The sequence below is a fragment of the Populus euphratica genome, unplaced genomic scaffold (genome assembly GCF_000495115.2).
Source record: "Populus euphratica unplaced genomic scaffold, PopEup_1.0 scaffold1809.1, whole genome shotgun sequence".
In the NCBI taxonomy this organism is placed as follows: domain Eukaryota; kingdom Viridiplantae; phylum Streptophyta; class Magnoliopsida; order Malpighiales; family Salicaceae; genus Populus; species Populus euphratica.
In genome coordinates, this window is record NW_011501689.1 from 1 (window position 1) to 15,972 (window position 15,972).

The following is a 15,972-nucleotide window of genomic DNA, read 5'->3' on the forward strand; positions in this document are numbered from 1 at the left end:
CAACCTATTTTGATTATCTAAATATTAGAAAAATCATAAGTGGTTTCATTTAATTTTTCAGTAACCATTTTCTCAATATAATTATTATATTTTCATTAACAATGTTTCAATTTAAACATTATAGCATAAAATGTGTTTACTCTATTAAATCATGTTTGTTCTCAATATCACAGTTATTGATTATTTGAATAAAATTAAAAACATTTTCAAATCTCATTCTATTTTGCACAAAAATTTACAATCAATACTATTTGATAATAAATAAAACATTTTATTTAATTAACTTAGGATAGTGAATCCTCCCTTGATTAGTTAAATATCTTTATATAGTTCATATTATATCTAATATATGTCTATATTTTACTTTTAATTATGACAATATATAAACATAATATTCTCTATATAATATAATCTCATGTCTAAGAGTCACTTATATAATTATCACGTAAATCTTTTTATAAATACTTGTAATCTCTCCATATAGGATTTTTACCTGAGTAAATGGATGCGAAAAAACCAAGAAATGATCTACATTTTCTATCCAATTTTCAGGAGGAAATGAGCTAATTTTTGCAGGGAACAAAAGTCATGAAAAAGAAGGTGTGTATGCGTTTATATGGCTACATAGAAAATAAGGAATGTTAAACCTCATGCCAGGCTTCTAAATAGTTTTCATTTGCTTCTCCTTAATGCTCTCTCTAACTTTCTATATGTATAATGTTTTTAGGTTCCTTTAAGTTTTATTTGTAATGTAATATTTGTAATTATTTTTTGCCCCTCTTTTTCTAGAGAAATTGAAGGAAATGCAGAGTGAGTTGTAATTTTGTACCCATCAACTTTGTGTCCCCGTATTTTCAGGAAAGAAAATTCAGAGCTGCATCATGTTTCTATTAAAATCTACAGGGTGAAAAGTGTAATGGGGTTTTCTTCTTCTTCCTTTTTTTTTTTTTTTCTGCTGCTTGTTTTATGTTATTCGTGCCCTATTAAATAGTAAATTGTCTATTGATGTACAGTGAAATAGCAATAAATCTTTTAGATTTTTTTACACCCTTATCCCTGCCCAAAGAAAATATATTGATGCTATTTCATATAAATTAACAAGTTTTTATAAATGATTGTGAGGTTTCATAATTTTGTAGTTTTTTTATGAGACAACCTTATTAGATTATATTTGAATTATTAAAAATACATTGCAATAAATGAATTATTATCTATTGAAATATTTCGAAGCTACTTAGAATTATATTTGATGGTAACAGAGTTGATAAAAACACCAAACTCATATCACATATTACACTTAAGTTTACAGACATACATAACAAAAGATAGCTGAATCAATCACTTTTTGGTCAAGGGTTTTTTATTTAATTTGATTATTATTATTATTGGATTTTAATTTATATTATTTTATTCTATATTTTATCTAGCGGTTTTGATGTAGGAGTTTTTTTGGGGAAAAAATTTTTATTTTTATTTTCAATTTTTTATTATTATACTTTTCTATTTTTTCTTTCTATTTTAAGAAATATTTTTTCTAGTCTATCTTTTTTCATTTAGTATTATCAAGACGTTTTAGTTTTTTATTCCATATATATAGGGTTATAATCGCTTTTGGCAAGTGAAGAATGTATATAATTGAATATTTTAGCTGTCTTCTCTTTCTATTTTAAGGGTTTTGACTCGTAAAAAACTTTATATCCTTCGCCTTCATTGCGTCAGGTTCTTGAGCCCGATTGTGTGAGTGTTAATGGCCTTGCCATATATTTGCTTCTTTTGTTGATTTCATTTGAAACCGTTGCTGAGAAGCAGATTAGATGCGTATGTCGACCAACTACATTACATCAGCAGACGGTGCTATGGGCACGCAAATAAGAGCAATGTTGTCATCCGTGAATTTGACTAGGTTATTGGCAACTATGGTATATATTGGGATATGCATGAACGTAATAAGAAAACTTGTTGACGTTGTGCTAGTGTTAATGGACTTGCCATATATTTGTTTCTTATGTTGATTTCATTTGAAACCTTTACTGAGAGTCGATTAGATGCGTATCTCAACTACCTACCTTACATCAGCATATATAAATACCAAAATTGCATTCCTAGATGAGAATACTGATGTATAATTGGGCATATTTTGATATTACAGAGAATGAATTACCCCATTGATCTGTTAAGAATTTAGCATGAATGTGATAGATAGTTACAAGCCTGTGATGGCTATGATGGGAGTACAGGTTCTTGAAGCAGGAGTAGCTATTTTTTCTGCAGCAGCATTTTCACGAGGATTAAGTCCTGAAATCCTTTCAGTCTACAGGCAGGCCACTGCAGCCTTGGTCATAGCACCAATGGCTTATTTCTCTAGAAGGTAATTAACATCTATCTTATCTCTGTCAGTTTCCCTTCCTTTAATTGGGGAAAAAATATATATAATATTTTCGAAGTGTTTTCTCATATTTCTTGCTTTTGTTGACAGGAGAGCGTCCAGTACAATTTCTCTGGGACTAAAAGAATTTGTATTGTTATATATAGCTGCTTTGCTTGGGTAGATTTCTCTTTGAATTTTAGTTTTGTGTGTGAAGAGGTGGTGAGATCCACTGAAAACATGATCTGATCTTTCTCATTTGTAGCCCAACAATCAACCCAATTGCCTTGTTTGAAGGCATCTCCTTATCTTCTTCAACAATGTCAAGCACAATGTCTAATTTAGTACCTGGACTCACTTTTGTGTTTACAGCAGCTATAGGTTATATCCAGACAACTCTTTGTTCTTTTGATCTAAACTTGTTCAGTTATACAGTCATATAGTCAGAACAATCCATATTCAATGATTAAGGTAAACGACATAATGCAACAAAAGAAATGAAAAATCTTCACGAACCAACAAAATCGGGCATGCAACTGACTGTCTATTGAAATATTGAAAGTCTTCATGTCTCTAATTTATCAGAATGGAGAAAGTTAATATCCGCAGCTTGAGAAGTAACGCGAAGATAATAGGGACAGTTATCAGTGTTAGTGGAGCCATGTCCATGGCATTGCTCAAAGGGCCAAAACTACTTAACGAAGGAATCGTAGCAACAAAATCTTCCAGTGGCTCTAGTGGTGAGACTTGGCTGCTGGGTTCACTCATCCTTTTAGGAAACAGTAGTTGCTGGGCAATTTGGACCATAATGCAGGTATTTCCTCTATACGTTATCTTCATGTCAGTCTGGCATTACTGAAATCACAAATCCAACTCCTTTCACTGAAATTCTGGACAGGTCCCAATATCAGCAAGATGTCCTGATCCCTTACTCTCTACTGCTTGGATGTGTTTCTTTGGATCCATACAAACAACAGCAGTTACCATCTTCTTAAAGACAGATCCACAAGCATGGAAACCACATTCAAATCTTGAGTACGCTTGTTTACTCTACGTAGTATGTAGTCATACTCTCTCTGTACTCTTGTCTTGATGCACATGTTTTGTTAGTTGAAATTAAATTGTAACCGTAGCCTTCCATGATCTATCTAAATTTCTCTGATAAGAACCTACGATGCTACGATGACCAAGGGGATTGCTTCTGCAAGCATCATTGTTCTTCAAGCCAGGTGCATTGCACGAAGGGGTCCGCTCTTCTCAGCAATGTTCAGCCCCCTGTGTTCTGTTATTGTGACCACCTTAGCTGCTATCTTTCAAAAAGAAATGGTTTACACGGCAAGGTAAATAACACCTTGGAATGTCTTAACGAAAATTTATTATCTTTATGAAGAAATCGATTAGTTGTCACCAGAAAGAAACAAGTATAAATGGCTAATTAGTGTTGTGTGTGGTCCCACACCAGACCATCACATTAATTTTCACAAGACAACATCACTGTCTCTTGGTATTAAAATTAACGTGGTTCGGGTACTGTAGCGGCATAATTGAAAAACAGAAGAAAGGAGAAGAAAACCGAGAGAGAAAAAGAGAAGAAGAGGCAGCAGAGTAGCATGTGTTCTTTCTTTGATTTCTAGCTCGTTCACCGTTGGATCGAGCTTAGATTTTGACAGCAGCTTCTAGACATGTTACTCTTCATTCTGGACGGTTGGATCGAAAATTGGTTGTGTGGAAACTAGCTATTTTGATAGAAAACAGGGCTGTCAGTATTGTGAGTTTTTCTCAAATAATTCTCCTTTAATCTTGTTGTAATCCGAGAATAAGTTGTTCTTGATGATATATATATTGTATCCCTTAGTTGAATCTGAGAAAGAATGATTGTGAACCCATTATTTGTTGATAGTGGAAGTTTTTAGGTGGAGTACGGTCCCGTGGTTTTTCCCGCATCGAGTTTTTCACGTTAAAAATCTTGGTGTTAATTTTGTGATTATTTGCATTATATTTGGTCATTTTTTAATTTTGATTTTACTGCACAAAGAGGGAAAGAATTAGGACTTGTGAATTGTATTCCGCTAAATTGATCCGGATAAATTGGTGTCCGGTTGTTCCTAGTTTTTCCAAACAAAATGGTATCAGAGCCTTGGTTGTGTAAATTGAATTTCTTGTACAGTTAAAATGGAAAAGGAAGATTCGGGCATGATAAAGCTTACTTAATTTGTATGGACGTTGATAAATGATAATGAATATTGATTAGTACTTAAAAGTGCATTTTTATCATGGTTTTATATCATCATTTTGCACTTGAAGTATCAATAACTCATTAACTAAATTATCTGGATAGATTAATGGAAGTTAAATGATGAATACCTTGCTTTGTGGAATTTGCAAATTGTTTTTCTATTTTACGCTTTGATTACTAGGGACTAGTAATAAGCTGGTTGGGGGGTGTGATTAGTACTTAAAAGTGCATTTTTATCATGGTTTTATATCATCATTTTGCACTTGAAGTATCAATAACTCCTTAACTAAAATATGTTTTATAATAATGTATCTAATAATATAAGATACCTATAATTTGTGGTAAATGTCTATTTTTAATGCAGGCCTATCACATAAATGAAAGGATTGATTGATGACTTGAAGAACTTAAATTGCAAGGATAAAGAGATGGTCAAACTTAGAAAAGAGATGTCGGTGCAATCCAAACCGGAACACTATTCGGTAATTGGGTCATATCTAGAGCTATATATCTCAGATTTAGGTCCAATTTATATGGATGGAAAGGTAAGACATAGGCCTACAACTTTTATATGGAGCCCAAGATCTAAAAAGGCCATTATCAAGTCCAAATTGTAGCAACAACAAAGAAGCCCGAATCTGTTTTCCAGCCCGAGCACTGTTTGGTATTTTGGCCATATCTGGAGTTCTAGAAGTCCAAATGAGCTGAATCTTTTACACAAGAAAGATGAGACAATTGCCTACAACTTTCATGTTTGCAACTGGCTCCAATTTTGACGTTATCAATGACATTTTGGGCAGACAAGAGAAGATAAGGATTGTCACCAAGTCAAAAGTTGGCCACCCACTTATCAATTAGTCATCAAATCAATAGTTCCCAATTTTGGTCTATAAAAGGAGGCATTTGCCATGCATTTAGGCATCTTGGTTTCCAGATCAAGATCATGCTCTTCCTTTCTCTCTTTGTATTTTTTATGCTTTGCTTTCATTAATATTAAGTTTATGCCTTTCATTTCCTTTCCTTTACTTAGTTAACTTTTATGTTCTTATTTTGTTTATCTATTTTGCTTTCTTTCATTATGTCTAGCTAAGTTAGTTATGTCAAGGTGAAAAGGTTACACTAATGGTGTAAGAATAAGTATAATGTAAACTTAATATGGACTTTAATGTTTGATACTAACATGTTTTATATTTGTTATCTTGTTCACTCTTTAATACTTTGCTTGTTAAATGACTAATCTTGATTTATGTTGTATAACACTTGGTACAACAAATGCTTGGCACTTTCATAGCCCATAATGTATGGTATAACCGACACCTGAGCTATGAAAGGAACTTGATTTGTTGTTAACATAAGTTATAATCATGAATGCTTGACGAGATTTACAAGTATTAGCATTAATTGAATAAGATGACTAATGTAATCATGTTAACAATATATACTCTGATTGGAACCTCCTTTGTGTGTGGTTTCCAATTCAATAATAAGAGTTTATACTATACTTGTTTGATATACCATTAGTGGAACCTCTAACCTTGACATTTGTTATTATTATTGTTTAATCTTTACATTAATTTTCCATCTCCAAGTTCTCATCATCTTCTTCTTCTTCTCTTTCTTTATTATTATTATTATTATTACTACTACTACTACTACTACTACTACTACTACTACTACTACTACTACTACTACTACTACTACTACTACTACTACTACTACTACTACTACTACTACTACTACTACTACTACTACTACTACTACTACTACTACTACATTATTGTTATTATTATTATTGTTGTTGTTGTTATTGTTATTGTTATTGTTGTTGTATTATTGTTATTTATAATTTGTACAAATAACCTCCCTCTGGTTCGACCCTGGTCTTGCCGGGTTATTTATTACTTCGACACTCCTGCACTTGGGAGAAGACATCAATCTTTTAGTCATGTCAAGTTTTTAGCGCCGTTGCCGGGGAGGTAAGTTTTGTATAAATTATAATATTTATTTTATTTTTTTTCTTTTCACTTTTGTTGTATATAACTTTGTTTCTTTTCTTTTGTTTCTTTTTATTTTGTTTTCTTCCTCCTTCTTTTGCTTTCTTCTTCTTTTTTATTTTATTCCTACACGTGCATGAGAGTGTGGTCACGTACATCAAGTGGTAGACTTTGTAGGATATCCTCATCATTTTTAGAAAATATGGCCGAAGAAGATAATCAATCACTTCATAATGAAAATAATGAGAATAACCGTGCTAGAACACTTAGACACCACATGAATCCCACAAGAACAAGTGCACCATCATGCATAGTTTTTCCTCCTGATGCATCTCATTTTAATTTTAAACCAGGTATTATTCAACTTTTACCTTCTTTTCATGGTTTAGAATTGGAAAATCCATACTTGCATTTAAGGGAATTTGAAGAGGTCTGCAACACATATAATAATTTAAATTGTAGCATGAACACCATCAGATTAAAGCTTTTTCCTTTTTCATTAAAAGATAAAGCTAAAACATGGCTACAAAATTTAAGACCAGGATCCATTCGTGCTTGGGATGAAATGCAACAACAGTTTTTAAAAAAGTTTTTCCCATCTCAGAGAACAAATTCTTTCAAAAGACAAATCACCACTTTCACTCAAAAACCAGGAGAAACATTTTACCAATGTTGGGATAGGTATCGAGACTTGCTTAGTACTTGCCCTCATCATGGTTTTGAAACATGGAGATTGGTTTCACATTTCTATGAAGGGTTAACACCTAAAGATAGACAAATGGTTGAATTGATGTGCAATGGAACTTTTGAAGATAAAGGCCGTGATGAAGCAATGGAGTACTTACACATGTTGGCTTTTTTTTATTTGGTTTTATGTTACTATTGTTCTGTCTGTAGCCGAACCTTATCTCCTGATCCAAGCCTGTCACGTTCTGATAACTCGCCTGCCCTCAGATCTCTTTCTATTTGTACGTACGTTGTTGCCATTGGGAATCTAGTCCCCAAGCTAAACTAACATGGGTGGGTTTGATGCTTACAAGCCTGCTATGGGAATGGTTGGTTTACAATTCATTTATGCAGGGGTGGCTCTATTTACTAGAGCTGCTCTTGTAGGAGGACTGAGTCCCATGGTCTTCGTAGTCTACAGGCAAGGCATAGCAACTTTGATCATGGCCCCTCTAGCGTATGTTTCGAGGAGGTAATTAATCACACAAACCCTAACACACCCATAATTTCTCTCATACTTTGCATATCATCATTTCCTCAAAAGTTACATTTGATAATCAGCAGAAGAAGTTCAAGTGGGTTCTCTTTGGGGTTAAGGAGTTTTGCTTGGATATTTGCTGCCTCCCTTTTGGGGTACGTGTCCTAAACTTTTTATCCCTCCTTTTTGTTGTCACGGTTTCATATATAAGAAGAATAAATGACAGATGCAACTTTGCCTTGCAGGGTAACTGCCAATCAAAACGCTTATTTTGAAGGCCTCTACTTATCCTCTTCGACTGCAGCAAGTGCCTTGACTAATCTCATGCCTGCAATCACTTTTGTAATGGCAGCCATTTCTGGGTAACTTATACTTGCTAGATAAAAAAACTAATACCATTATGGTGCCAGGCCCTTGCTGTAGTGCAACGCAGGGGCAATGCTCGTAATGTCCAATAGCAACCTACATTGATGGGCTCTTCCCTTTAAAATATTAAGCTAATACCATGTGGACCTAAGGCCAAGTATCAGATATTAAAATGATAAGAACAAATACTTTCACTTGATCTTAGCCAAAAAGCCGAGAAAAGTATACCAATGAACGTTGCTAGCTGCTTTTTATAATTCCCACATATGGACATTATTTCTCTTCTAGGCAGTGTGGGAATAAGCTCCAAGCTATAGCTCTGCTGATTTCCTCCTCTTATTGTATTGGAAATTTGGTACAGAAAATCTTGACCAATTTCTATCAGGCTAACACTCTTTTGAATCAAACAATAACCTAATAGAAACTTGTACTTGTTTAAGGCCTGGTGATCTTTGCTATTAAGAAATTACTAGTTATCTTTTCTTTTTCTTTTTTCAGTGGATGTCTGTTTTCTAAATTCTACATGTTTCCCGAATCTCTAATTACAAATGAATCAGATTGGAGAAAGTTAATATACGAAGCCTGAGAACTATTTCTAAGATTCTTGGAACAGTAATCTGCGTAAGCGGGGCCATTGCCATGGCATTACTCAAAGGTCCTAAGCTGTTAAACACAGAATTGTTACCAACAAAATCCTTTTTTAGCCCTGGAAGCGACAATTGGCTATTGGGGTGTCTATTTCTGTTTGGAAGCAGTTGTTTCTGGTCACTATGGATGGTCTTGCAGGTAAACACCTTCCCTTTCCCTTTCCGTTACTTATAGATCAATGTATATTCTGACAACTAAATTTTTTCTTCAATTTTCCTACAGGTACCTATTTCAGCAAGTTGTCCTGACCACTTATATTCTTCTGCATGGATGTGTTTCCTCGCATCATTGCAATCATCAATGATTGCATTATTGGCGGAAAAGGATCTTACGTCCTGGAAGCTGATTACTCATCTTGAAATTGCTTCCTGTTTGTATGCGGTAAGCTGTTTTCTGTTTTTCTATGATTGTTTCCAGATTGTTTTTGCTTCTAATCTTGGAAATGGACCTTTTTTTTCTTGCTAAAAGGGAATTGGACTGGCTGTGTCTTTCTTTGTCCAAGCCTGGGTAATTTCTCAGAGAGGTCCCCTCTTCTCTGCAATGTTCAATCCTCTATGCACAGTTATTGTTGGCATTTTTTCTGCTGTAGTTTTACACGAGGAGACATATGCTGGAAGGTAATATCTTTTCCACCAAACAATTTTATCATGTTCAACTTTTGTGACATAGAACCTGGTTTATCAAAGAAGAGTAAGAATTTCTTTTTTTTTTTTTACTCTTCAGTTTGATTGGTGCTTTAGCTGTGATAATTGGTTTGTACGCTGTGCTATGGGGTAAAGCCAAAGACCTTGAAGAGATTAAAAATGAGATGCATCCGCAGCTGCAAAATGATCAGTCACCTGTGCAACTCTTAATAGATGAGTCTCCAGAGAAGAAGAATTGCAAAGCTGATTTGGAAGCACCGCTTCTTTCTTCACAAATCAAAGGATGTTAATGAAAGAAATATGATTTCTTAATTTCTAAAGGAAATTGACAGTTCTGTGTAACTGCAGATGTTAGAGAAGAGTGCAAGAGCATTAGTTGCCTTCAAGGGGACGCATAAAGCCTGTTAAAATAAAATTCGATGGCAATTTTTATGTTCTTAAGGGTCACCAGAATTTAGACAAAATGCTACAAGAAAGGTGTAATAGAAAATTTACCAGCATAACTGAAATGTATTTTGGCATGAATTTATAGCTGAATATATCCCTAACATTTTTCACTTCAGAAAAAACAAACGCCCCCTAACTAGATGAATTTTGAACCTCCAGCTTTCCAAATTTCACTTCAACTTCAGTATGAAAAGACAAAATTAATGAGCGAAAAGTATTTCGAACACAACCCTAAACTTACAATTTTATTCTATAAAAAATAAAAATAAAAAAGTCTGCCTCTTAAAGAGTTTTATAATTTATAAAAATAGGCTGGAAAACCGACCCTTACTATGTAATAAAACCAAAATTCTAAAACATAAAAGAAAATAATAGAAAATCTGAAATAAAACATGAAATCTAGAAAAATAAAGGAAAATTGACTTTAATAGTAACTTCTAAGCACAATTTGAGGAAATCTACACCGTAAATAGACTAGCAAAATGATCCTTTAAAAAACTAGTTGGATGTAATATCGGATTAAAAATTATAATTTCTTTTAATTACTATATTATTTTGATATAACCAAACTTTTTATTGATTTTAGTCTAATCACACCTCTTCTTGGATGGAACCCTATCCTAATAATTAATAAAAACATATATTAGTTGATCCATGTAGTTTATTTGTGGCAAATTCATTTCTAGTGATAACATATCCATATCCTATGGCATATAACCTTTAGTATCAGCAAGTCCGCCTGCATCAAATGTGTTCCAAAATAGATTCACAAACTAATATTTTATTAACAAGATTGAAAGTGATAAAGTTTTATGATCTAAAATATTAACTCTCCTGAGAATATTCATAGAGATTATGACTGGTTGGAAAAAGTTCAGAATTTAAAAAGTGTTTTTTTCTTATATATTTTTCATCATTTTTACTTGCATAATGCGGCCAAAGTGAGTTATTGAGTTTTGACTCATATAACATAGGAAAAATGTGGACTTTGAACTTGCCAAGATTAAGTTCAATTCTTTTTAACAAAAAGATCAATAAATAAATTACAGTAAATATTGAAAACACAACCACATATTAATTTTGAACTCCCATTCTTTTATTATTGGTCTTGTACTACCTTAAACTTGAGGGGATGGAAAGATTACAGATATAGAATGGATAAAAAAACACTTAAGAAGTTATTTCAATAGCAAAATGAGATAACTAATCCATTTAATGATCAACGAAAGGTTTTGATTAACCAAGCTAATGAGTTCATTTCTACCAGAAAAATTGAAATATAGGTTATCTGCAACACTAAATCCACCATACTTGCCTTTGAAAGAGATTGATGCAAAAAAGGAAAGGGACTAATCGGAAGCTTGGTAACAAAGGAAGATAGAAAGCATGAAAGGCATCATTGCTAGACTCATCAGCCTACTCATGCAAGCTCCAAGGTCAAGTTCTAGAGAGGAACACGTTGCGATGTCGTGGTCGCACAAATTAATTACCCTAGCTTAAAACACAACACACAAGATAATATAGAGCAAACAAGAGGTCAATCCCACAAGGAATATTTAGTTTAGATTTTTATGCTATACGTTATGCAATTGGGGGGTTTTGATTTGTGATGATCTAAACTATAAAATAAATTAAACTAGCAAACAAAATCAATATCAAAATTTATCAAGAAAACAAACCTTGGTCGTAAGCACACACCCACCAACAGAAATTAAAACCGATCTTTGGAACTAAAATTGCAGTTTATGTTCTGAAATTTTATCTTTTCTTAACATTGATTAATTAACGGATCCGTTGTATAACTAATCCTAACCAACAAACAATCAATGTGTTCGCACTAATAATTCAATTTAATGGCAGCTTTAAGAACTAGATTATTTCATCAAGATTAACATACAAGCTATCCGCAGCTTGTGTCACTTTGTTCAAATGTTCTCCCTAAGTTCAATAACATAGTTCCGCCACAATTACCAAGCTTAGTTACTTTACAAGTTCATATATCACAACTCCGGTTTTGATATTAAACTTAGCAATAGATTGTTCACAATAATAACTTAGAGTCCGCTCTAGCAATCATCAACAACAATCATAGGAAATATGCATAGAAAAATAATCATACTCATTCGTAACATAAACTGAAAATAAAAGGAAGAATAAATCTCACGATTCTTGAAATCTGAAGGTTTGTTATGTCCTTACAACCAAGAATAGAGCTTAGCCTTGCATAATTATTGAACAACTACTCCTAAAGAATGAAGAATGCATACTTTTTAGTTTTTTAGAGGAGGGGGGGATTTTTATCCTCTTGGATGGCTACCCCCCTTCTCTTTTCTCATTCTTTTTATATCCTAGGAAATCCTAGTCTCTATTTTATAAAATAGTCCTCCCTTATGTTAGTAGTTTACATTTAAGTATTTCATTAACTATTTTCCCTAAAAAAGAGAAATAGCTTTGCATGAAATCTTCAAGCTTTGACTTAGAGGAGCTAAATTGCTGATATAAAAACTTGGATGTCGGTTTAGAAGCTTCGAAATGTAATTTGGACTCATTTTTTCACGAAACCTGTTTGCTGGCAGAATTCAGTTGTCATCTTTAAAAAATAATATTTCCCATATATGACATCGTTTTTGGATGAAATTTGGATATTTTATAGAAATTGGAGTCAGGAATCCAAAGAAATTGAGTTTGCATCAATTTGACTTCTCTAACTCCAGATATTCAAGTTTGAATGGTCGAAGGTCAACATTGACAGATTGCGAGATTTGAATTTGAAAGTTGCGATTTCCATGCTCTTCTTCATTTTATTTTCTTGACTTAGATGTACAGAAAGGTATGGATGTTAGGTTTTTAATGCCACTAGAATCACTTTATTTTGACCTCTAGAGCTCATGCTCTGCACAAAACATCGATTGAAGGTCAAATCTGCCAATTATCTCCAATTTACTCCTTTTTGCATCTTTCATCCAAAAATGTCTTCAAAACATAAAACAAAAAATATCAAGGCATTTTGCATATAAAACATGGACAAAACATTAGGTAGATGTGGGTAGAACTATCGAATAATATGGTTACATCAAATTTCCCCACACTTAACTCTTGCTCGTCCTCGAGAAAGGATAATAAAATTAAATTGAAAATAACTATGATCAATCTCTTAATCTCCCATCAATGTCCAAGAGTACAAGCATTATAAATAAGAATAAAATAAAAAAGAATAAAATAAATAAATTTTCATGAATTTGTTTACATGCAAACTTCAAAACTCAATCAATCGTCGGGATTTAAATGAAATCTATGTCATGCCAAAGTGATAGGTCCTCTCATTGATATACACTCCAACACTCATGTGTTTAGGGTTTATGTGTTTAAATCTCTCAAATTCAATCATAGAGTATGTTCTACCATAAGCTTACTTTTCAATCTCATCTCCATTACTAACATATTACAAACAATGCATGAATCAAAAGGTCTTATTTTCTGGTTGTAACGGGGATAAGGTTAAGGTGAGGTAAAAGAGAGTAACAGAAAAGGTTCAAATCAAAGATAATAGAGCATTCTAAAAAAAAATAATATTTCAAATAAGATATTCCATCAAAGCACATAAATTTTTCATCTTTAATCACCAATGCTTAACTTCTTTTGATTTCAAGCCTTTCAACATAAAATCTTAAGAACATAAAGGAATATTTTTTTTCTTTTTCTTTTTTTTCTTTTTGTGTTTTTTTTTTATAATTTTGCCCATCTTTTCATCAAGCATCACTTGTTCTTTCTTTTCACATAATTTCCAACCATAATTCCATGAAATATCACAAGTATATGCTCTACTAATCCTTGGCCAAGGGAAAAGAAAAACATATATAAAGTTAAGGCTTATACATGGATAAAGCAACGAAAAGATAAACAAGCTCAAAAGGGGCTCACTAAGGATAATATGCTTTAGGTTGGCTTTTTGGTTCAAGTAATTAAAATTCCTAATGCCTTGATCATCTTCATGTATATTTGTAATGGAATATAATCTCAATAAGATATGAAGCAAGTTCTAGAGATACATATTATTGAAAGAATACACACTCAAAGAATATAATGTTGAAGGCTCAAAAGCTTGCATTGGTATAACACTATAAAGTCAACATGACATATTCTCAAAGTCAATCCCTAAACCAATTAAACCTTAAAATTTGCATGCATACTCCTTCATTTGATTTATATTTTCATCTATCTCAATTAATTCTCATACATAATACTTATATTCTCAAAAACCAATGGGAGTTAAAAAGATCAAACACAAATTATTTATTTATTTATTTATTTTAAAGAACAACAAAGAAAACTAAAATAAGAAAACCAAAATTCTCCCAATACCCCTACACTTAAAACACAACATTGTCCTTATTGTTGAAATAAAAGCAAAGGAACATAAGAGAATGACAGAAAATAAAAAAAAAATGAAAAATAAAAGATAAGGAAAAAGAAAGCAAATCTGATTTTTTTTTCTTTTTGTGCTGAGTTTCCTCCCAGTAAGCGCTTTTGTTTTATGTCATTGGCTTGACATGTGGCATGCTCATTCTTCATATATTGGTTCAGTTAACTCTACAGAAGCGGTGAGTTCTATTGTCTAACCTTCATGGAAAGGTTTCAAATGATGCCCATTGACCTTGAATACTTTGTTGGTTTCTAAAATTGTATTTTCAACTGCACCATAAGGAAAAACATTAGAAACAACAAAGGGTCCAATCCAACAAGAACACAACTTTCCAGGAAAAATTTTCAAACGCAAATTATAAAGAAAGACTTTGTCTCCAACATTAAACTCTTTTCTTATAATCATTCGGTCATGAAGACCCTTAGTCTTTTCTTTATAAATCCTTGAATTCTCATAAGCATCATTTTGTATTTTTCTCAACGTAATTCCAATATTTTTAGGCACCAAAAGAATAGGTGCCACCCATTCACTGTCCGTGATGGGGTAAATGACTCGTGCATCATGGAGGACAATTTGCAAAGCTTGCAAAGTCAATGCTGATTCATGAACGTTTTGGGGAACACATATATGCCTCTCCATCTTTTCTATCTTGATAAAATCATAGCCATAGCTCAAAGCTACGCTTAATCCATCCTCGCTATCAAAATCACAAACTTGCTGCACATACTTATCAACTTGGTCATAACATATGATAGAATAAATATTACTATAAGGATATGTCATTGTATCATGAAAATTAAATTTAATTTTTTCATCTCCTACCTCCATAGACAAGGTATCCTTACCACAATCAATCTTTGTATTGACAGTTTTCAAGAATGGTCTCCCAAACAATATAGGAGTGTTGTTTGATGAATCACAAGAATCATATTCCATATCAAGAATATAAAAATCACATGGAATAACCAAACTATCAATCTTGACTAGGACATCCTCTATCACACCAAATGGATAAACAAAACTATGATCTGCAAGATGTATTACAATACTAGTTTTATTTAAAGGCTCAAGACTAAGAGAATCATAAACATGTTTGGGCATAACACTAATGGATGCACCTAAATCGCACAAGGCCCTTTTGAAACTAGCATTACCAATAACACATGGGATAGTAAACGCATCTGGGTCTTTTTGCTTCATAGGCATATTGTATTGAACAACAGTAGATACAACTTCACCCATACTTACCATTTCATGACCTTTCAGTTTGAAAGCTCTCTTGGTAGTACACAACTCCTTCAAGAATTTGGCATACTTGGAGATTTGCTTGATAGCATCAAGCAAAGGAATATTGAGTTCTACTTTCTTGAAAACCTCTAAAATCTCTTTTTCTTTGTCCTCTTTCTTTGACCTAGAAGAACTCATATGAAAGGGTGGAATTATTTTAAAACTGAAATTCATTAAGTGAGGAGTTACCTTTGGAGTGTTGGTCAATGTTTCAGTTTATGGAGGAGAAGGATGTTCCTTCTTTGTACTCAATTTGATTTCTATCTATTCTTTTTCCTCCATCTCAATTTGTTTTGACCTTTTCTCTTCAAGTTCTTTTCCACTTCGTAGCATGATTGCACTAACATTCTCTATTGGA

General features: G+C 32.9%; 2 protein-coding genes across 2 annotated transcripts; both read left to right on the forward strand.

The window, feature by feature from the left end:
* Positions 1 to 2,216: 2,216 nt before the first annotated feature.
* LOC105118278 (WAT1-related protein At4g30420-like) lies at positions 2,217 to 7,610 on the forward strand. Its single transcript, XM_011016189.1, has 7 exons — positions 2,217 to 2,368; positions 2,477 to 2,545; positions 2,631 to 2,749; positions 2,953 to 3,179; positions 3,264 to 3,400; positions 3,532 to 3,705; positions 7,493 to 7,610. The coding sequence occupies exons 1-7, from the start codon at positions 2,217 to 2,219 to the stop codon at positions 7,608 to 7,610; spliced, it is 996 nt and encodes a 331-aa protein (XP_011014491.1).
* On the forward strand, positions 7,461 to 9,986 carry LOC105118277 (WAT1-related protein At4g30420-like). Its single transcript, XM_011016188.1, has 7 exons — positions 7,461 to 7,793; positions 7,886 to 7,954; positions 8,045 to 8,161; positions 8,723 to 8,951; positions 9,036 to 9,194; positions 9,282 to 9,430; positions 9,537 to 9,986. Exons 1-7 carry the CDS (start codon positions 7,612 to 7,614, stop codon positions 9,745 to 9,747), a joined length of 1,116 nt encoding a protein of 371 aa, XP_011014490.1. The 5' UTR covers positions 7,461 to 7,611; the 3' UTR covers positions 9,748 to 9,986.
* The last annotated feature ends 5,986 nt before the right edge of the window (positions 9,987 to 15,972 follow it).

Excerpts from the sequence above, each read along its gene's own strand:
- LOC105118277 (XM_011016188.1), top strand. The coding sequence starts at position 7,612 with ATGGGTGGGTTTGATGCTTACAAGCCTGCTATGGGAATGGTTGGTTTA. Across the intron at positions 8,162-8,722 it reads GTAATGGCAGCCATTTCTGG|ATTGGAGAAAGTTAATATAC; the intron begins GTAACTTATACT and ends CAAATGAATCAG. Across the intron at positions 9,195-9,281 it reads TTGCTTCCTGTTTGTATGCG|GGAATTGGACTGGCTGTGTC; the intron begins GTAAGCTGTTTT and ends TCTTGCTAAAAG.
- LOC105118278 (XM_011016189.1), top strand. The coding sequence starts at position 2,217 with ATGGCTATGATGGGAGTACAGGTTCTTGAAGCAGGAGTAGCTATTTTT. Across the intron at positions 2,546-2,630 it reads TATATAGCTGCTTTGCTTGG|CCCAACAATCAACCCAATTG; the intron begins GTAGATTTCTCT and ends TCTCATTTGTAG. Across the intron at positions 3,180-3,263 it reads CAATTTGGACCATAATGCAG|GTCCCAATATCAGCAAGATG; the intron begins GTATTTCCTCTA and ends AATTCTGGACAG.